This window comes from Gobius niger (assembly GCF_951799975.1).
Source record: "Gobius niger genome assembly, chromosome: 21".
In the NCBI taxonomy this organism is placed as follows: Eukaryota; Metazoa; Chordata; class Actinopteri; order Gobiiformes; family Gobiidae; genus Gobius; species Gobius niger.
In genome coordinates this window covers 5,093,118-5,114,487 of record NC_136872.1, presented here as the reverse complement: position 1 = coordinate 5,114,487, position 21,370 = coordinate 5,093,118, and the positions used below count along the sequence as shown (strand labels likewise).

The 21,370-nt window shown below is 43.5% G+C and overlaps 2 protein-coding genes across 2 annotated transcripts in view; one reads left to right on the top strand and one right to left on the bottom strand.

The window, feature by feature from the left end:
• The window catches only part of LOC306980290 (equilibrative nucleoside transporter 2-like), a 313,304-nt gene that overhangs the window by 136,079 nt on the left and 155,855 nt on the right, over positions 1-21,370 (bottom strand). The window lies entirely within an intron of this gene.
• On the top strand, positions 7,881-20,043 carry kiaa0232 (KIAA0232). Its single transcript, XM_079580724.1, has 8 exons — positions 7,881-8,038; positions 9,488-10,022; positions 10,105-10,245; positions 11,589-11,658; positions 14,858-14,942; positions 15,036-18,357; positions 18,431-18,539; positions 18,908-20,043. Exons 2-8 carry the CDS (start codon positions 9,786-9,788, stop codon positions 18,922-18,924), a joined length of 3,981 nt encoding a protein of 1,326 aa, XP_079436850.1. The 5' UTR covers positions 7,881-8,038; positions 9,488-9,785; the 3' UTR covers positions 18,925-20,043.

Sequence of the window (21,370 nt, the reverse complement as noted above, 5' to 3'; positions counted from 1 at the left end):
TCCATTTTCCATTTTCTTCCGCTTTATCCGGGGCCGGGTCGCGGGGGCAGCAGTCTCAGCAGAGATGCCCAAACTTCCCGATCCACACACACCTCCTCCAGCTGTTCTGGGGGGACCCCGAGGCCACACCAGGCCAGCTCGGAGACATAGATTCAGTGTGTCTGAATCAGCCACTAATCTCTTAACAATACGATGATTAGGCTTAATCTTTCATGAAATATCAGGTTTTCATACCTAGACCATTCAACTGTTTCACGCTTTTCATCAGCAGAGAGATCCTTTTTCTTTCCCATGTTGCTTGAAAATAATTGCTTAATAATGTGGAACATCCTTTTTTAGTAGTTTTTCCCTTAACTGGGAACAGGCCACCGTTTATTCATACTGAGATATTTTCTTACCTAAGCTTAGACGAGTTGAAGCGTACCTGTCTGGTCTTTGGTCACTTCAAACTTCACCCCACGACTGAGGGCACACACAAAGACCAGACAGGTACGTGTCAACTCGTCTAAGCTCAGGTAAGAACATATCTCAGTATGGAAAAACGGTGGCCTGTTCCTTTAATCTTTCGATGAAGAGATAGTGTCTTCAGAAGAATATCGTGTCACTTACTCAGTAGTGATAAAACTGATGAATGGCACCTCTACTGATGTGCTGATCTGAAACGAATACAGTACATCTCCTTTTTTGTCGCCGCAAACAAAACTGTAACATTCTTTTGCAATTCAGTGCTCATTTTCTCATGCAAAAAGACTCCCTTCACAAAAGTCCTCTCAGGCAATAAATATGTGTTGCGCGCTACAATAACTGCAACGATGCTTTTGACCAATTTGATAGACTACTCAATGAAGTGAAGAAATGTGTTTTTACTTTTCAAAGCTGGAAAAAAAAAAGGCTCAGATCTAGAAGTCTGGTGATCGTTCTATCTGGTCGGATCAGAGGCCGTGCTAACCAGCTCCCACTGCTGAGCGCAGACAGGTGGTGGAAGGTCTGGGGCCCCCGTGTATTTGCATATAGGGCCCGGTGACTCCACAGCTGATAAGAGCCCCCTCTGTGCTCCCATAATCCTGCTCCAGCTGATTCATTCACATTCATGAGACCCAGATCAGAGGCTTCAAGGGAAATAGGTTGGGAGCCACTGTTCAAGGCCCGTGGGTCCCAAAGTGATTGATGCGGTATTCAAACTAGCGTCATAAAACCAGATTTTAAATGTTTTGCACCTTCAAGGAACAGGCCACCGTTTTTTCCACACTGAGACATGTTCTTACCTGAGCTTAGACGAGTTGATGCGTACCTGTAAGACCAGTACATGTCAACTTGTCCAAGCTCAGGTAAGAGCATATCCCAGTATGGAAAAACGGTGGCCTCTTCCTTTAACTTATTATGAACGCTAACTAGTAATCTGTATAAAAGTGCATAGAATGTTTCCTTTCTTTTTTGTGAACAGACATACAGAACTGGAAAGGATTTGAGAAACAATATGAATCATGACATGGTAAGCTGCGGTAACATCCATAAACAACCAAGATGGCGACCACAACTCCATCCAACATATCAGGAGCGCACTGGACACGGACTGAACAATTCTGGAAAGAGATCTAAATATACATTTCAGTTTTTTTTTTTTCATTCTTATCTTCCTTTAGGTTCATCGTGGTAATTCTAAACATCTCGGAGAATGTTCCCATGCCAACTGACAGACCCTTTCCGAAACCAATTCCTCCCGATTCCCTCCTCCCGAACCTTAGATAGACTGAGATTCCTTAAAGGGGGGGTATTATGCAAAATCGACTTTTTCAAGCTTTACATCATGTTATTATGTCATTCCCTCATTAAAAACATGGCTGAAGTGTTGCCTTGGCACATTGACGTATTTTTGAGTCATCTGTAAAAACTCCGATGGCGGCCATTTTAGGGATAGGTTTGCCTGAGTCCTCCTAGGAACGCCCCCACCTCCTGGAGACGCCTCCGAGCTTTCGTCACCAGCCGAGTAACCAACCACTGCTCCTCAGCAGAACCCCCTCCCCACTGATGCCACAGACAGCGTGTGGAGGGGGCGTGTCGGAAAGGCTCAGAGGTTCTTAAAGAGACAGAGGCCTATTTCAAGACATTCACTACAGCCATTTTGAGAGAGCAATTTTATACAAGGCAGTTATTCTAATTTACTGCATTTACAGACCAACAGAAGGTTTGGTCATCATTGTAGTGTGATATAGACTGGTGCTGTGTTTCCAGGGCCTCTTTACAGTTGGACATTTCATTATTCATTTATTTGTTTGTATTTGTATCAGTTCATGGTATTGAACACACATAGGTCCTGAATGTAAACAGGTTTGTAGCCATGTGCCAAATTAAACGGCCTCACTGACGCACACAGAAATACCCTATAAATAACCTTCATGAAAGGGGGAAAAAAGCTTGTTCTCATTGCTATTCATGCAAAAAGGAACAACTTGTATAATCGCGGTTTGCCAATGTCCCGAATAACAACAACCTCTGGTCGCGTTCTCATATGCCTTTCCCCACTGACACCATTCTCGCAGGTTTGTTTTGTGCGAGAGAATGCGTATCTTTGATCTTTTTTAATGGCTGCAGGTTAGCTGTGGCGGCGCACCGGCTGGGAGCCACCGGTTACGCAACGGCACAGGAAAAAAAACATTACTCAACAAGTCCCTGCAGCCACGGCAGCTCCGACGGCTCCGTGGCAGAGCAGAGAAATGTGCGCTTCCAAACGGGCACAGCGGGAAACAATGGAGCAGGAATAAATAACTCGACATGAAAAGACGGGGATCAACATAAAAGGACGTGTGTTGTTGTGGAGGTGTTTGGTTTTGCTGTATGGTTATTCCTTGATTTATGAATGACAAAAGTTGTTTTCTTTTAAAGCAGCACTGTGCAACATTCGACCTGCATCTTAGCTTCATTTGAGTTAGCCTACAATATTCTGATCTCTTTGTGCTCCTATCTTTTCTCCCCTTTGTTTCAAAGTTTGTAATGGCCGAGGGAAGTACAAAAAAAAAAATGAAAACTATATCTGAGGAGGCAAGAAAGAGAAGGCGAGAGAGGGATCGCACAAGAGGCCGATGTCTCCTTGTCTTCGTGAGTCGATGACTTCTCAATAGGTTGCGTTCACGTGACATCACAACATTCTAAAGAGCCTATTCACCTTTTTACGCCCCGCCCACTTTTTGCGTTGTCTCGGCACCTCGTTGTCCAGACACTTCCGGTCGAGCGCGAAGCCCGTTCAATTTAACGGAGAACGAGGGAAAATATTCTCCGCTCAAATCTGATGTTTAGTCGATTGATTTGTGTAAAATGTCCAATGTTCATTTGCACCAACAAGTCAACACTGCCCCGTTTCTCTGTGCGACCTGAAAATTTTTTGTGGACTTCTCCAACCCCATGTTAACACATTGGAGAAAAGGGGCGGGTACAATTCATGGCGGCGCCCACGCGAGCCTCCGGAATAAGGTGAATAGTTTAAAATTGAGGTGGAGGGCAATTGGTGGTAACTGCAGTAACTGACAAAAGGCATATATTTATGTCTTTGTTTTTTGGCTCATATCTCAGTCATTACTAGAAGAATCCACATGAAACAAAAACTGTCACAAAGTCCATCGTCTCCTCTGTCGGCACATATGAACTAATGTCCAATTATTTTCTCCGAAAAACGTCAAAAAGTGGTGACAATATGCGAAAACATGACCATGATGTTGTCCAATAGAAAGGACTTTCAGACATAAAAAATAATATCACAGGTTTGTGAATCCAATCACGATCAAATACTGATGAGGAAGAAACATTTGTCAATTTTCATTTTGGAGATTTCTTCCAAAAACTGCATTTCTCCCATAGAGTTGCATTGGCCCTGACCACCATCTGACATTATGACATCATCACATTCTAAATCGTGAACGCCACCTATCGGCTGGACAGGATTCCAAAACACTGAGGGATACTCTGATTTTGGGGCGCTTGACGCGAAAGTGACAAGTCCTTTAGTACCCAGAAGTTACACTGTGTTGCTTTAATTGTTATTATTTTGATGCAGCATCGACTTTTTAGCGCTTTATGCTATGCTACAATGTTGTTCTCTCGCCAAAAACAAGCATTTTGACCCACTTGCGCATCTTCGAGTAGTCTTTGGATCTTCGGCAGTGGCTGTTCTTAGCATTGACGGCGCTCGAAAGGCTTCTCCTTCTGCTCTTTTAACAATAAAGCACAAAAAAAAAAAATCTTGCATTTCAGAACATGTTTATAGATGTGTAGGACTGATCCATAAGGAATATTTTGTTGTTGGCAAAGAACATTACACCTGATTAATAAGTGACTTGTTAAAGGTCATCATTCAAGTTGATTCTGAGACCTCACTCGAAAACAAGAGAAACCTTAGAAGACTCCAACCTTAGATGGCTTTTCACATCATTCAAGTAAGAACATTGTCAGAACCACTCAGGCGATTCCCCGGTCTATGGAGGTTGTGTGGGGACACGGTATGTATAAACAACTAGCTACTTCGCATGTACAGCCTCACCTCAGTAACCCCCTCCACTCCCTCACCCCCCCGGGAGATGCACACAGTCTACCTCACCTTAGATAACTCATAAACTCCACACATTAGACACTTTCTATAGGCTGGAGAACTTGTGGTTTCGATCTGGCAAAGTCCTGGTTCAGTTTTGACTAGGGCGGCTGGGTACCGCTAAACCATTATGGTATTGGAGAAAAAAGTTTAGGTACAACCAGTATCGAAAAAATTGAATAGTGAGTACTGACAAAATATGTATACATATCGTTGGATCCTAGTTTTGATGTAGTAGTGTAGGTATTGGCGTCAGTATATCAGTCGTTTACCAAGCGTTTGGAAGCATCAAATAGTAAGTTAAGTGCAACATGCCCCGCCTTAATAAATGACCCACAAGTATCGTTAATGTACTGGTATACATGCGTTTCCAATGACATCACGCATAGTTCCATCCGCCATTTTGAATACCGAAGTAGAAGTATGCTGTACTACAACATGTAACAATATCTCTACTCAGGATGGAAAAGAAAGACAACTGATTAACAGTGGCATTTTTATTTACTTGTTATCATTGCTCGAGAAGATAGAAGTAAAAACTCGGCCCAGAGACGCACGTTTATGTGATGTAACCAACAAATGTGGCACAGACGTAGCAGCTCTGTCTGTCGAGCTACAGCAGGATTTACTAAAGATCTGCTTCACTCTAAAGACTAAATTAACACATCAAAGAGGAAGCAGAAAACCTTTCTCTGTGATTTGTCAACAGAGTCTCAGTCTGAGTCAGTGTTTAAGCTGCTCAAGACGTTAGCATGCTACCGGTTAGCAATTCAATCAACTGTCAATGGCTTCGACACGGTAAACACATGAGGAAACACTGAGGAAATACAACAGTTACAGCTCAGCTCTGACCTCTGTCACATGGTGCATCCAAGGCTAAATGTTTGGAGTGTGGTTCAGGGCTTTCTCTTGGAGAGGTCAGAGCTGAGCGGTTGAAGCTAAATGCAAACCGGTAGCATGCTAATGTCTTGAACAGCTTAAACACTGACTTACTGGTTTCTTCACATAAACGTGCGTCTCTGGGGCCGTGTTTTTACTCCTATCTTCTTGAGCAATGAATACGAGTACATAAAAATGCCACTGTCAATCATTTGTCTTTCATTTGTATCCAGAGTAGAGATATTGTTACATGTTGTAGTACTGCATAATGCTACTTCGGTATTCAAAAGGGCCGCCAAAACATGACTGAAAAGCATGTGTACATTTTTTTAAACCATATCCAGCCCTAGTTTTGAGTTCTATTTTTCATATTCAGGTCCATTCTGGTTTCATTCACCGCAAACACACGATATAAAGTGCCATCCGGACCTCTGCGATCGATACGTTGCTCTCTACGAGTGTCATTTCCCCTCCCCTTCCCCCTCGCTTACACTTCCCAAGAGGATTACGGGGCATCGTTTTAAACGGTGCCATCTGCTGCTCGATGACCTCCAATTAACACTAACGTGGCTTTGAAATATCAAGGCAACGATCAAGAACTATTTTTTGTGATGGTTTCTCTTTGCTCTCTGCCAGGAGGACGGTCCCTTTGAGGCGAAAACGTTTAACCTTTGTCTGGAGTTGGTTAATCATCAAAGGCAGTAAAGTCAGCAAAGGCTTGTTGTGTATTCTGTCTGTGGAAAGGAAATTGCATTTTGGGGGTTTCATTCATCATTCATTAATGCTCCGGGACATTAATGACAGGAAACAAAAATATGACAACCCCTCTAATGGTTTTCATGTATTTTTCACCCAGGTTCACCCAGAACTTGATAAAATGCTTTGTCCAGGTTTTTTTTTTCAAAACTACTTTAGGACCCCTTAACCATATTAAAAAAATGAATGTGTCTAGAAAATATCCATATTTGAAGATGCTACAAAATGTATTTATAGATGATGCCAGCAGACCATTAACAGTCAGAGTAGAAAAAGTTTGGTGAAGGCGTCTAGACTCTTAGAGAAACTCAATGGATTTCCCTGTTTGATGTATATTGGAGTGTGGGCTGGTGCTTTATGTGCGGAGGAGACAGACTGAAATGAAGAAAACACTCCCTAGATATGATTTAGGATATATGCTCGGACATTTAATGCAAAATGCTATTCGAATTTCAATAGCAGACACTACTTTCGTGACCCTGCACTGCCTTGGTGGGGGGGCTGGTTCCCTGAAGTCAGAAGGCCGAAACGCCTAAATGACACAATGCACCACTCCCCTAAAGTCAATCAGCCAACAGAAACCAGCTGTAGGAGTGAAAACCTATAGGCAAAGAGGGAAAAGGTCACCGGTTCATCTGACATAGTGTATGCGGGTTGTGCTTCTAAAAATAGCAGGCTTTGAGGGCTATGGGCAATGGACAGCTCACTCAGAGCTCCTCCTAACATCAGAAAAAAACAAAAAAACTGAACTCTGTAGGTCTAAAAATGTAATCATTTTGTAGCTTTGTTCACGTGAGTCAGACCCAGCCTATAAGCAGAGTAAGCAGCTTTTTAGGGACCTGAGGCAACCAAAGCCCCCTGAAGAGTGCCTACCTTTTTATTGCTGAGAATACTCAAAACAATGTTGTGAAAACTGCAGTACAACGCAATTAAATTCTGTTTATTTGGCCTAGTCTCTAACTATTTATGTTGCCTACATTTATTTTGAGCGCGTTCATGTGTAGGAAATGTGCTTAGTTGTTAACGCTGTCTCAAAAGACCCATCTCTTCAAGAAGTCAGAGTTAAACAGAACTTATGCACAGGAACATACAGAGAACAATAATCAATGTTGAGCCCGAGTCTTAATGAGGGGCCCAAAGTCAAACTATGATTAAGGGCCCGTGAAGGCCTGAGCCGGCCCTGGCCAGACCTTACATCAATAGCCCATGTGCTTAGTAAAATTAAGTGAAAGTAAGTAGCAATAGGTCCAGATGTGTAAGATATTATAGCCTATGCTGTTCCCCAAGTTAAGGTTTTGAGGACTAGCTTGTATAACCAGAGGCCCTTCAGATGCTATATGAAAATGTACTTTCTATAATCCCAGAATAAAAATTAAGGTTGAATTGTCAGTAGTATTCTAACCAAAAAATGTATATGGAGAAAAAAAAAATTCGGAGGACTAGCTAGACTGGTTCTGATGCAATCGCCGGCGGAGGGATCCCCCAGTAGTGCGCGGAGGTTTGACTTGTTGCCTGGATACGCACGCGGAGGGTGGCACTTCGGTGGAGCGCCCCTCGAGAGAAACTGGCTTCTGGGGCGGACATTTTGGATCTCAGCTAACCGGTCTGTCCAATGAATGACCTTCGTCCCGTTTGAGCCTGGATGTCGCCAGTTTCCTCACGGTTTTGACGAAGTTGTGGACGTGAGAGAACAGCGCCATTTCTGTCGGCGTCCATGATATGCTATGCTACCGCAGCGGATTCCAGAGCTGGAGCTCGGATCGGCAGCGGGAGAGAAATAACCGCTCCCCCTTCGCTGCTCCGCGTTACTTCAGCCCGCGGCAGGTAAGCTCGGCTCGGACTCGGTTTGACACTTTAAATGACATAATAGTGTGTTTGTGATCACGGTTGGCCCGCTTATCGTTTGACTGTGTGACGATATGGCGCACACTTTTGAGGGCAAAACGTCTGACAGAGCACGGTAGTCCTCCGGAGCCGCTCCTCCTCCCCGCGGCCATAACAACAGCGGCCGTGAATGCTAAAGCTAGCTACGACGGCTATGCTCCCCAAATACAAAACATTGGTGCCCTTCACTTTTACAAATACTCATACATACGTTCGCTGACACGGTTGTACTCCAAAGTTATGGGCTGGCCTGAGTGTTTTGTTGGCCGTTGGCTAGGTTTTAATGAAGCCTAATCGGAAGCTAAACCGTGTTTGTTCATCTGCCAGGCACTCAGTTAGCTCAAATAACCGCAGCATTTACACAGATACTCTGTCACGTAAATGAAATTCCTACATTGAAAGCTGACTTGTGGATAGAGCTTGTCCGGTGACACTAACCGAGCTCGCCACCATAGCTAATGCAGCTAACAGCCCGGGACTGGGAGCTAACGCTAAAGGTCGGCTGTGGGCTAACCTTGTCAGTCGGCTAAAGAGTGAGGCGAGTTTAGAGAACCTTGGACCCATGTCAGTGAATATACCGGCGCTGACATTGTACCGAGGTGGTTTATAGTCTGTCGTGTTGGTATAACTTAAGAATAAGAGTATTGCCATGTTACTGTAATGCCGCATTAAAGTGTCCAGTCTAACGCCATGGAGTATTTCAATCAGCCTGCAGTTCACAGTTATTGTCGAGGAATTTTACTCGAGGTGAGCAGATACTCCATATTATAGTCAACACGGGAGTTGAATGGTTTTAAAAATAGACTGCCGGGTAAAGTGTGTGCGCACTGGGGCTGGAGCTCCCCGCTCCAGGATCAGGAAACAGCTGGCTCGAGCGGTCAGCCATATTACGCTTCATCGCTGTCGCCACAACCGTTTAGTGTGTGTGTGTTCAGTGTTTCAGGGATATGTCATGTTTGGTCGGTCACTTGTGCACATGCATAATGCATTATAATAAGTTGAGCTTTTCACGATAACGGGTTACAGATATTATACCTGCGTTGAGTGATGCCCCTAACAGCCAATCAGAGGGTTGCTGGCTCCATTTGCTCTTCACGTTAGTCTGCACTGCCATATGAAGCCATATGAAGTGCACACACTTGGCACTGTTTGGTTTGCAGACTGTGTCAAGCCCCAGCATGTTCTAAGTTTATTATTCTGATGTGGATCATGTCCTGGATATATTCAGTTTTATTGCTGTAAACTGAAACTATGCAGTCGCCATTGCTGTCATTGCAATGGAATGTGCACTGACAAAAAGGTGACACGTGGAGCAGTTTTACACGTTATTATACTTGTGATTATGTGTCATTGATGCTGAGACTTGAATACTTTTTTTTTTTCTTTCAGGTTGTGCCCGTGAAGTAAAATGGCCTCCTGTGACTGAGACTAAACACTTAGCTTTGCTCAGCAGCTGAACTGTATCAGCAGCTTAAGCCATGCCTGGTGACTAAACCCCCCCGCCTTTGCTTAAAGCAATAATAAAAAAATAAAAAAAATCCTCCATGCCTCCCTATGTAGAGCCCCTTCAGTGCCCCCCGCTGGAGTGACTGCCCCTTTCTCCTAATCCTCCTATCCTGCTCCACAACACCACCTGCACGTGAACATGATGCTGCTGTACTTGAGAATGGCCTACACCTGAGGTCCCATGCGTCCCGTAAGCACCGATTCGGACGGCCCTGCTCCTCCTGAACACACCTCCTGTCCCTTCCCCCTCGTTGGCCCCCTGCCTGCCTCCGAGATGTCTCTGCTCCAGTCACTGGGCCCAGTGCAGAGCTGGCTTGGCCAGGAGCTGGAGAAGTGCGGGATTGATGCCATGATCTACACCCGCTATGTCCTGAGCCTTCTCCTGCATGATAGCTACGACTATGATCTGCAGGACCAGGTCTGTTTACTCGATTACTAGAATTTTATCTTAGTTGGTAAGAGGAGATGGTGTGATTAAACAACATGTTTTCGGCATACAGGAAAATGACATCTTCTTGGGCTGGGAGAAGGGAGCTGGGAAGAAGTGGGGCAAGAGTAAGAAGAAAGGTGGGACCGACCTGAGTCTGGAGGAGATGAAGAAACAAGCTGCTGTCCAATGCCTTCGCTCTGCCTCTGATGAAGTAAGTCTGTCCTTATGCTTTTTGCTCCTCTCTGTTACAGAGAGAACATGGTTAAAAGTTCACTAGTGATTAATCAATCAGGAGTTTAGGTTGTATTCCTAAAACTGTTAAGGTGCATCCATGAAAGGAACAATGTTTGACTCTCAACGGAGATAATTCCTGACTGACTTGTGTTAGAGATTGTAGAAGAAGATCTTTATTTATATAGCGCCTTTCACAGACAGTCACAAAGCGCTTTACATGAGACAATTGTACATTCACTCCATACTCGGTGGTGGTAAACTACGTTTGTAGCTTCAGTTTCCCCTGGGGGAGACTGACAGAAGTGCTGTCGTGACTGCACACATCTGCGCCAACGGTCCCTCTGACACCACCATACATTCACTCACACACATCATTCATCCTGGCCTATTGTACATGTTTTTAGTGGTAGGGGAAACTGGAGTACACGGGGAGAACATGCAAACTCCACACAGAAAGGCCCCGTCCAGGTGGGAATCGAACCCTGGACCTTCTAGCTGTGAAGCGAGAGCGCTAACCGCTGTGCTACTGTGCAACAATTGAATATAATTTCGTCATGATGTGTGGGGTCTATTGATTACCTTCACATTGCACATCGTGTTGGTGGGGGGTGACTGGGTTTTGGAATGACAGCAGGTGGAACTGGCCTGTTGGGGTGGGGGGAAGGGTTTGAGGAGGAGCGCTCTCTCCAGAGACTGGACTCAGTCTATTTTTTAACCCACACACACCGCACGGGATTGCACCAGTGTGGCTCTGCTGTCAGCTGACCAGCATTAGTACAATGATGCAAGAAGAACCACAGGCCGGGAGAAGTTGTTTAGTTCTTTTACTAAGTTGGAATGGTAAGGTATTTGGTGTAGATTTTTGAGGTTCTACATTTGGTTTTGTTCTAGATTTCCCTCTTTGATCGTAGCAGCTTGCTTTGCTAAACTCAACAGTTGTTTGTGATTAGCCTGTGACTCAGTTGTCAGGAAATGTAACTGTTGTGGGTGTGTGTGTACACATTGGGTCTACAATATTCAATATTGTCTATTTTATTTTGTTGTGAATAGATTTATTGATTATTTTTAGCTCAGTTTAGGGTGAGAGTGCCTAAGCCATCGCTGTTTGCTGGCTCGAATTGTCATTCCTTTCATTCCTTTGGGTTGAATTTTTCTGTCAGAGATGTGCTGTCAAGCTTCAAAACAAAACACAAATATGACCCTTTTTCTTCTGTAACAAAACTGTTTTTATTGGAAAATTGTATTGGTGTAATTTTGTGTTTTAATAAATTGTTGTTTCAATGTCAAAGCTAAATGTATATGTCTGATTTTTTTTTTCAGAACTCTGGAATTGAAAGCTTGGTTGAGGAGCTCTGCTCTAAACTTAAGGACATCCAGAACAAACAGAAAGGTTTGGCTCTTTATGTTCTGCAATTGATTGTTTTCTCATAGCATTGTGCAGTCTGTTTCCTTTCAAATTCCATCAGCGCAGAAAAATTGATGCACCTGACATATCCAGGAGGGCGTTCTGCTTCAGAATTTGAGAATATCACTTTGCTAAAACGTCATTGTGCACTTTATTTCTATAAGTTTGTGTAAATGGGGACTATAATGCAAAGTTGAGGTTGTATCATGTTACGATGTTGTCCTCTTTATCAAAAACGCACCTGGAGCTGTGTTTGAAGCCTCTCACACAGATTTGAGTAATCTTTGATTATTCTCCAGAGGCTGTTGTTTGCACCGTGGGGGCAGCTCCCAAAAAGCTCCTCCTAAACGGCTCCATCCAAGAAAATCCAGGAAATATTTCCTCATCTCTTGATCTCTTGCTAAGATCAATCCTTTTATCAGAAAGTAAAAACACTCGCCATAGCTTCACTACAGCTTGGTCTGTTTTGTTTTTTCAGTTTTTTCTCTTGATTGAAACAGCTTTGCCACAACGGGAGGAGGGGTGAGATCGCTTGAAAATCAGGAATTGAAATTACTGGATATTTTGTCTCGGCAGTTTTAGATCAATATTGCATTTTATCACCAACAAAGTGTTTGGTAAAAATAAAGATTTCTTTACATCATTCCAAAATACCAAAAAGCATATCTTAAAAGACAAGCGATTACATTTTATCTGTTTCTGGCAAGATTCTTGCCAAGAATCCTAAGGCCACACAGAGCAGTTTGTAGCTCATCATAGTTTATAGTTGTTCTATTGAATTCTGAAATACACGGACAGAAAAGTCAAGTATCATAGTCCCACTGATTGGCCCTCAGTTATCAGACTTGCATACGGCAAAATCAGAGCGTATGTGAGGTGTGCGAAAAATCACCCCTGTTTTGGCATTGATCCATCTGGACGTGAGTGTACGGTGCGCTCAAATCCTACACCAATGCAGGAGGTGGTGTACATTATACGTAGCACTAAACAGCACTGGAAAACCTGGGCAGCGGGCCACAGAGGCGCTCATTATTTTTTGTTTTTAACACAAGAGACCGCTGCTGCCGGGACTCACCTGGGTCTGAGCGAGGCCAGGCTCCGTGTTCTGGCTGGTTTGATCGCCGAGTCTGTGGACCATATTCCGTACTCGCAAGTTGCCCGGGCATCAAATCCTTCAACAGCACCACTGCTTTCTTTAGTCCGGACGGGTCCGTAAAGTCCCGCTTTGAGGGGCGTGCACAGGGTCTGGTGACCGCACGCTCTCCCCTTGACGGGAATGATCGAAGCACGTCCCGTCGCAGGGCTATTCGGTCCGGACGGGTCCGTTAGGTTCGGCTGCCAGCTCTGCATGCACCTGTTCCCTCCCGGAGGAAAGCCCTTCTTAGGCTGAGAGACTCGTAGTTCTTCCGCCCTGAGTCCGCGGAGACCACAGTCACTTTTCGCTGGTTCAGATCAAGGTCCAGAGTCTGCTCTGACAGTGCAGTGTTATATCCATGCTTTCTTTTTTTACCACACATGACATTTTTTAATGTGGTCTAATTTTATAAAGTCTTTTAATATATATTTAGGCCTACAGCTTATTTAATAAAGATCACATTATTATCATTATTTTTTTAGTTGGCTAAATGTGATCTTGGATTGGCTATAAGGTTAACGTGGGTTAACTTGTGTTACAAACAATTATTTATCATTTCCTGGTTATTGGAATGTTCTCTTTTGCCGTGTTTCATGTGTGCTGGCCGTAAAAGCAGCGGGTGAGGCCTCCTCATACATTAATATTTTTGGCCGTTTTATTCAAATGACTCTGTTTTTTGTCGCCGCATTTATGATCAGCTGCTCGTGTGTATGACACAGGTTCAAACAGGTGAAACTCTAGTTTCAAAATTAGAATATCGTTCAAAAGTTAGTTTATTTCTGTAATGATATAGAATCATTACATGCAAAGGGACATTTGTCAAGCCTTTGTTATAATTTTGATGATCAAGGCTTAGTTAATTTTCAAAATCTTCAAATTTTCTGAGCTTTTTAATTTGGGGTTGTTAAAAGCTGAGTCAAAATTATAACCAATAAAGGCTATACATAACTCACTTTGCATGTAATGAGTCTATCATGTATTGTTTCACAGTTTAAGTTGAATTACTTTAATTGAATGCACTTTTTAGCAATATTTTTTCCGAGTTTCACCTGTAAATGCCACGCGCCCTCTGGCATATATCGCAAATACACCTACACATGTACCATTTTTGTTCGCAGTGTTGATAAATGGGGGCCATTGAGGCTACTGCTCTAAACATGCTGTGATACAGGCTTTTAGACGGACAAAAATGATCTAATTTTAAAGTATGTGACTGAAATTGGTTTGTGGTTGCCCCTGTGCTAGAAACAAAACAGACCAAAGAATGTCTGTACGTTTTGCACCTAGAGCATCTCCCTCTGCAGCACCAAAGTAACACAGGCAGCCATGAGCAACTGCTTCTAAAGTGTCGTCTAGATCTGTGGATCCCAACACATTTCAAAATAACAGCTTTTTAGGAAGATTCAAAGATTCATATGATTCGAAATTGTCAAGTTTGTTGACTTTAAAAAAAAAAAAAAATCTTTTGTTCATAGCTAGGAAAGTGCCTGAAAAAAAAATCCGCTGAACTCCATAAAAACATGGCAAAGATCTTGTAAAAAATGTGGACCACAAAAACCGCAAATGCAGAGAGAGAAGCCACTGCTACTTGTTTACACACCGCCATGGATATGCACATGCTACGGCCAAACTGTTATGATGTTGTGAAGTTTTGGGCTAAATAATGCTATGCTAGCCAGGGTGAAGGTCTAGTTCTCTGGTTTTAACTTTGGGTCACAGTTTGTGAATGTTTCATTCCATGGATAAAAGGAAACTTATCCAGTCGCGTTGCGCATGTTTAATTTACATGGCTCAGCGTCTTTTGGTTCGCTGCAGCTTCTTCACGTAATGCTTCATATACATTTTCAACTTGCACAGAAGGGACTGCTTCAGTAAAAGCTTGAACAATGGCCCACACAAAATTGTCTGGGATGTCAGAGCAACCAGATGTGAGTTAGTGCGACTAGTGGAAAAAGTTAGTCTAGAGCCCTGTGGTAGATACTGGGTTGTAGTTCCATTGAATGATTTTCGGCAGAACTTTTTAATGAAATAATAATTGTTGTTTTTCAGAGGCCAAGCAGATTTTGAAGAGATCCGATGGCGCACAATCACCAGAGCGTGCGGACTCCCCCTCCTCAAAGGACCAGGTGGAAATGTATGCTCTTCAAGCTCTTTTGTCTCAAACCTTTCTAATATGTGACTTTTGTTGATTTATTTTGTTCAAATGATGTGTTGTCTTTGATTCTAGGTACTATGAAGCCTTTCCTCCTCTCTCAGAGAAACCAGTATGTCTCCAGGAGATCATGACGGTGTGGAACAAGACCAAGGCCTGTGCATATTCAAGTTCATCTTCAGCAGCACCGCAGACCAGCACCGACACTTCCTCCCCCAAAGATTGCAACAGTGATGGAGAGGCAGCAAAGGAACCATACCTGGAGCCAAGCGGCACCACGAAAACAGCAACAAGTGAGAGAGGTCCACAGCGTCGCAGCAAGAAGGAGAAAGAGAACAGATACCAGAGCGGGGCAGCAGCAGAGGAGCGGTCTTCAAAGAGGCAGATCAGGCACAGATCTGAAGCCAAGTACAGACCCCGGTCATGGTCCTCTGGCTCCAGTGAGGCCGGATCCAGCTCCAGTGGAAACCAGGGAGAAGGCAAAACATCCAGGAGTAAAGCAGTGCGGGTCAGGCACAAGTCCAGAGAGGCCATCAAGAACAGGAGAACCCGCAACAGTGGGCAGGTCAAGTCACAGACCAAGGTCCCAGAGCGAGACGAGAGAAGAAACATGGGGAGCAGCAGCAGTGCTAATGGAGGCGCTACCAAACAACCACAGCTTTACAAAAAGGGGAAAAGACTGCTCAAGGAGATTCGTAAAGATCCAGGCTGGGTGGAAGCAAATGAGTTTGGACTGGAGGCCCGAAAAGAATACATGGAGGAGCCTTTGTGGTACACTGAGCCCATCACAGATTATTTTATACCTTTCAGCAGCAGACAAAGCAAGTTGGAAACAAAGTATCGAAACAAGGCAGACTCTCCTGAGGGTTTTGCCATGTTAGCAGATCTAGACGGGCTTCCCAATAGAATCCAGGGTATCTGCATTGCTGATGACAGCTATCAGACAGCATATTTGGCTGCAGGCTCATTTGTCGATGGGCATTTTGTGGAAGGGCCAGGGGAAGCTGATGAAGTAACCGCTGATTTCACTGGGACCTCAAGCTGCCCTCGGCCAGAGGATAGTACAAATTTAGATGACAAGCATCTGCCTGAATTCACTCACTTCTATGAAGTTGATATTTATCAATCCATATTGGATACTAGTGCCTCAGACTCGATACAAGAGAGTCGAATCTTAAGTATGATTCGACAAAAGAGAAAAGAGCAAAGAGACATGGAGGCAGAATGTTTAGTGTTAGATGGCCTTGAGCAGCAAGGGGAAAGTGCAATAAGGGCAGACTCGCAAGAAGCTTCAGGTTCTGTTGGGTTCCTCATGCAGGATCTGGAAAACTTAGCTCAAGTCTGGGGATGTTATTCACCATCTACGTCAGATGATTTAGATGGAGAGAGCTTTATTGAAGACTCTCCCATTCGACTCTCTCCCCTCCTTGACAGTGTGTCTTTCACTCTAAGCAAGTTCTCTGCAAACCCTGAAGAGCCCCATGTCCCTGAAGCCATCAGTGATGTTTCTGGTCTAAACACATCCTGCTTCTCGCTATTTGAGCTGCAGTATGACAGCCCCACACTTCCCTTTCCCCGCGACTCACTCGCCGTTGGTCATGAGAACAACACGGATTCAAGTAGCTGTCTCGACCCACATTCTAACAAACAGTCTCGTTTGCTAATATGGACCAAAAATAGTGCCTTTGATGAAACTGAACACTGTTCGAACCTTTCAACGCGAACTTGTAGTCCATGGTCACATTCAGAAGAAACTCGCTCTGACAACGAGCAGGGTAACACTCTGGCTGAAGACGCTGCTCAGATTGGAAATGAGGAAATTGATTGTATAATGCCTCCTCTTTCTGGTACATATCTAGAGGATGAAATCTTGGAATTTTTGCAAGAAGACTCTAGCGGAAAATGCGCAGAAGGAAAGGTCAGTGCTACACCCAGCCATACCAAAAAGTCCAAATTAGAATCCTTATGTGGCATAGCTTTGGAGGAGGATGAGAGTAAGCAATACAGCGCTGGCATGTTTTCGGACACAAACCAACAGAGTGATGACTACAGCTCAGGGATTATCAAGGACATTTGGACTGCGATAGGAGATGGAGACTCTGTGAGGTCAAGGCAAGAATCAGATAAGGCAAGTGATGGGCTGTTCTCAGACGAGTCCAGTACATATTGTTGCAGTTGTCTGGAGGTACAGGCTAAAGGGGCTCCACTTCATGGAACTCAGAAAAAAGCTGTGCAGCGCTCAGAGTATCACTTGTGGGAAGGAAATAAAGACGAGCAAGACTTGGCCAAAAACAAACTGTCCAAGGTCAATAGCTCTGGGGATTATATGACGCCGTCCAAGCCCTGGGACGTTCACGCTGACCGGGGGAACTCCTCCTTCATTTTAGGAGGAGTGTATGGAGAGCTGAAGACGCTAAGTTCAGATAAGAATTGGGCTGTGGTACCTCCCACTACTAGCCAGCACAGTCTGCTTCAATGTGCTGCTGCAGCCGCCTCAAGCTCCGACATGCTCACCATCACAGGCACCGACGTCTTCATGAACACGAGCAGCCGCTTTGCCCCGGGACATCGGCCCCTGTGGAGGCCTCTAGTGTCCTTCGGTCACAGTGAGCAGGCCATTCGAGGGGGAGCTGACGCCATCAATAAGGGATTCTCTTTCATCTTCCATGAAGATTTGCTCGGGACATATGGTGGTCTGCACAGTGAGGAGCAGGGTCTGGGTTACCCTTTCACATCCTTCAACCTCAACAAGCCCTTCTCCCAAGTCCTGCATGTGGAGTGTTCTTTTGAGCCAGAGGACATGGCTTCATTCAGTCCAGGCTTTAAGCCCAAGTCCATTCTCTGCTCTGACTCTGAAAATGAAGCCTTCCACCCGCGAATCTATGGCATCAACAGAACGCAGTACAGGGCCATCCGCATTTCCCCTCGAACTCATTTCCGGCCCATCTCGGCCTCGGAGCTGTCTCCTGGAGGAGTGAGTGATTCTGAGGCTGAAACGGACAAAGAGGAGATGAGCTTTCCCGTCCCGGCTCCAGTGGACGTCTTTGATGATCCACAGGCAGACCTCAAACCTCTGGAGGAAGATGCAGAATGTGAGGGTCCTTATTACGGGAAGTCAGAACTGGAATCTGGTAAATTCTTACCACGATTAAAAAAGTCTGGCATGGAGAAGAGTGCCCAGACCTCTTTAGATTCTCAGGAGGGCTCCAGCACCCTCCTGCCCATTGCTGAGCAGGAGATCTGCTCAGAGGCGACTGGAGGTGATCAGGCAGACACCTCGGTCTCCAACATTGATAAAGAAGAATGTTCTGGAGAGAAGCAGTCCAGCCTGTGCGCCCCAGCCACTCACATCCCCAAATACGGGATTGCTTATGACTTTGTTGGAGATCTGCCAGAGGTGACAACCCAGTATTCAGACTATACTAACTCGTGTTCTATACGTGTAAATAACCACATCACTTTCTGTTTAGTTCCCTGTGTTAAACATAGGAGGACAAGGAGGAACTGGCAGTCACCAAGAGGAGCGCTGGTGGCAGAACACACTCTGTTCCCCAATCTTCCCTGGATCTCAGTGTACAGGTCAAGCACCACTCTGAATTTATTATGTAGCGGATATTTATTTACGATTTATTTACGTCCCACCACGGGGCAAAGCACTAATACTGTGATGTCATAATATCATTACATCTTCAGCTTGACTTATTTCTTCTACAATGTCACATGAGCTTATTAGAGAAAAAAAAAAAATGACTGTGATAACTGGGTTTTTTTACTAAACAATATCAACATTGTACATTTCAAAAGTCAATCAATTTGTGTATATAAAAAAGGACTTTCTGAATCAAAACAAAATGAAAATGGTTCTAAATTAGGAAAATCGTGACTTGAAATGAATGTTCTGAGTAATTTGGAGATAAGTCTAACAGTTTTTATTCTTTTGCCTTTAGGGAGCAGCAACATTTGAGTACTCCATTTCTACGGAAGACACCTGTTGTCGTGGAAAGGAGCGTTCCTCATTTTGAGACTGGATCACTCCCAGCGAAGGCGTAGGGTCAATCTCAGAGTGCATATCCTACTATAGGCTAATATTCTGAGACATTGGAAAACCAATACTACCCCTCGCTGGGCTTTCATTTACTAACGTAATCCTTGTGTAATCAACAATCAGATCCAACAGTGAGTGAAAATAGGAAAACTAAAAAAATATGTTCTGTCTTTGAGTGAATTGTTGTGTGGGACATCCATTTTTTTAGGATTAGTTTCAATTGATTTCCGTCTACACTGGTCCACAGTCAGACCTCTCAGTTGGCTTTTTCGGGAAATCCTCTGTTCAGTCCTCGTCAGTTCGGTTCCCGCCATTTTCTGTTTAACCTTTGAACCTGGATTTTGGTAGTCGGCTGTGTCTGAATGGTCGTGCATGTATGTCCGTCCAAGTCTCACTCTTTTTGTGGTGAAGCTACTGTGTGCAACAAAACCTAACTGCGTCCCCCATTCTCCGCCTCGCGCTCAGAAAGAGTCTTGACGTATCCGAAGTTTAAGTTGAGTAGTTTAGGTCGACTTTTTGAATGCGAGATTTGAGAATGCGTGCAGCTTTCTTACCCGTTAATCCCCTGGTGTGATAAGTGATCATTAATGAGTTTTGAATGGTGATAGTCTTTCATAAGCTAGAAGTAGACATAGTATGGTTTGTGAGACTAAATGACAAAAAAAGTAACAAAAAATACACAAAAATAAGAAATGAAAAAGATTTTTTCGGCAAAAAATACTAATCTACGTAAAATGCAATGCTGTAAAATCTGAAGATTTTAGTTGTGGGGCTTATGCACCATCAAAGACGAGCCATTTTTACGAAGACCTGTGTTGCAATGCTTGATAAACTATTTTACTTTCAGTCATTTCTACGGTACAGATTACTGGTGCTATGTTTAAATACACTTTTGAAGTTGCAGTTGTATAGTACAACATTTACAATAGCCCATCAGCCTGACTAGCTTCATATGGTTTGATTCTTGAATTAGGATCTGACTACACATACAAATATTTTTACTTTGTAGTACACACCATTGACCAAAACAGTTTACACAGATCTTTCATCTAAGCAAATAGTCTTCTTAAAACCACATAAGGACAAGTGAGATCGTTTTACTTTGCTGTATGCAAGGTTTTTGAGAATGGCTGTGCTTTTTCCACGTTTCCTGCTCACAACAAGGCACGTTTATCTCCTTTTCCCACAAAGTTTGTAGGTGAGCTCTTGAGAAGTTTTGTGTTGTCAGAACTCGGTTGTTGACAATGAGGCCGACAGCAAAACATGCTGGTAAAAAAATATTTGTATGTGTAGCAGCTTGTGCATTTGTTGACCCTTTTGTTAAAGTGCATATGCCGGGTTGAATTGATTTTTCTCCAGGACCTGGTTAACTATTTCAAAATTTGGTGAAGATCTGTACTCTCTTCCTTTTTGCGAGTCACTATTGTTGTAAATTACTCTCAAACCTTTGCCACTTAAATATCACCTCCATAAGATATTTGAACTGAACGCAATCAAAAGGCAAAGTACTATAGAGGTAATTTAAAAGTTATGTCTGAACTGTGCTTAAGTCACTTATAAATCAAGAAAAAATTTAATAAAATGATTACCTGAGGAAAAACAAGAAAACCGATTATATGCACTTTAACTTTTTCAACTGAAATGCTATACTTATTTTTGTTTTGACTACAATTCAGGATATACAAACAGTGGAGGCAGTTCAAACCAAAAATCCAATGTTTCCTTCGCTTTGTTTCATATGGGGTGTGTTTTTTTTTTTTTTTTTCCCATCTTTGGTTTACATTATTGTCTCAGAACTATAGCATCATGTTGTGTGTGTTTCAGAGCTGTTAAGGCTATAGTTCAGACTTGTATAACTTCTCGTAAGCGTGTGTAGAGACGCATTTACACCAATAGAGTTTCACCCCCTTAATTTGGTATCGAACAGCCTTCTTTTTTTTTTTTTTCTTTTTTTTTTTGATACCTTCGGGGGTCGCTAATTCTTTTTTGTCTTTACTTGTGCACAGTTCTGCAAATGAATGCTTTTTTCCTCTCGCTTCCATCTGACATCACCTAATATTTTTGTTCAGGATGATAATTATTGCATTTAGATGTATTGGCACTATTTTGTACAACATAGATGAAAGCACAGGTAAAAAAAAAACAAAAAAAGAAACAAAAAAACACTTCTCATTGAGTGGTTGTGTAGGATCATTTCAATGCGCTGTCACAGGACTCCGTGTCATTTAGTCCATTTTTTTGGGCGGAATCCTGCTTGCGAAAACTAGAGTCGTCCGCCTTTTGTAAGACTAAGCAAAAAAGAGGGTCGATGCTTGAAATATAGGTTGCGTATTAACGTAGAGGACAGGTCTGAATTCCCTGATGG

What these genes read in the sequence shown, in the direction of transcription:
- kiaa0232 (XM_079580724.1), top strand. Translation starts at nt 9,786, where the DNA reads ATGCGTCCCGTAAGCACCGATTCGGACGGCCCTGCTCCTCCTGAACAC. An exon ending in TTCGCTCTGCCTCTGATGAA is followed by an intron (nt 10,246 to 11,588) that starts GTAAGTCTGTCC and finishes TTTTTTTTTCAG; the next exon opens with AACTCTGGAATTGAAAGCTT. An exon ending in CATCCAGAACAAACAGAAAG is followed by an intron (nt 11,659 to 14,857) that starts GTTTGGCTCTTT and finishes GTTGTTTTTCAG; the next exon opens with AGGCCAAGCAGATTTTGAAG.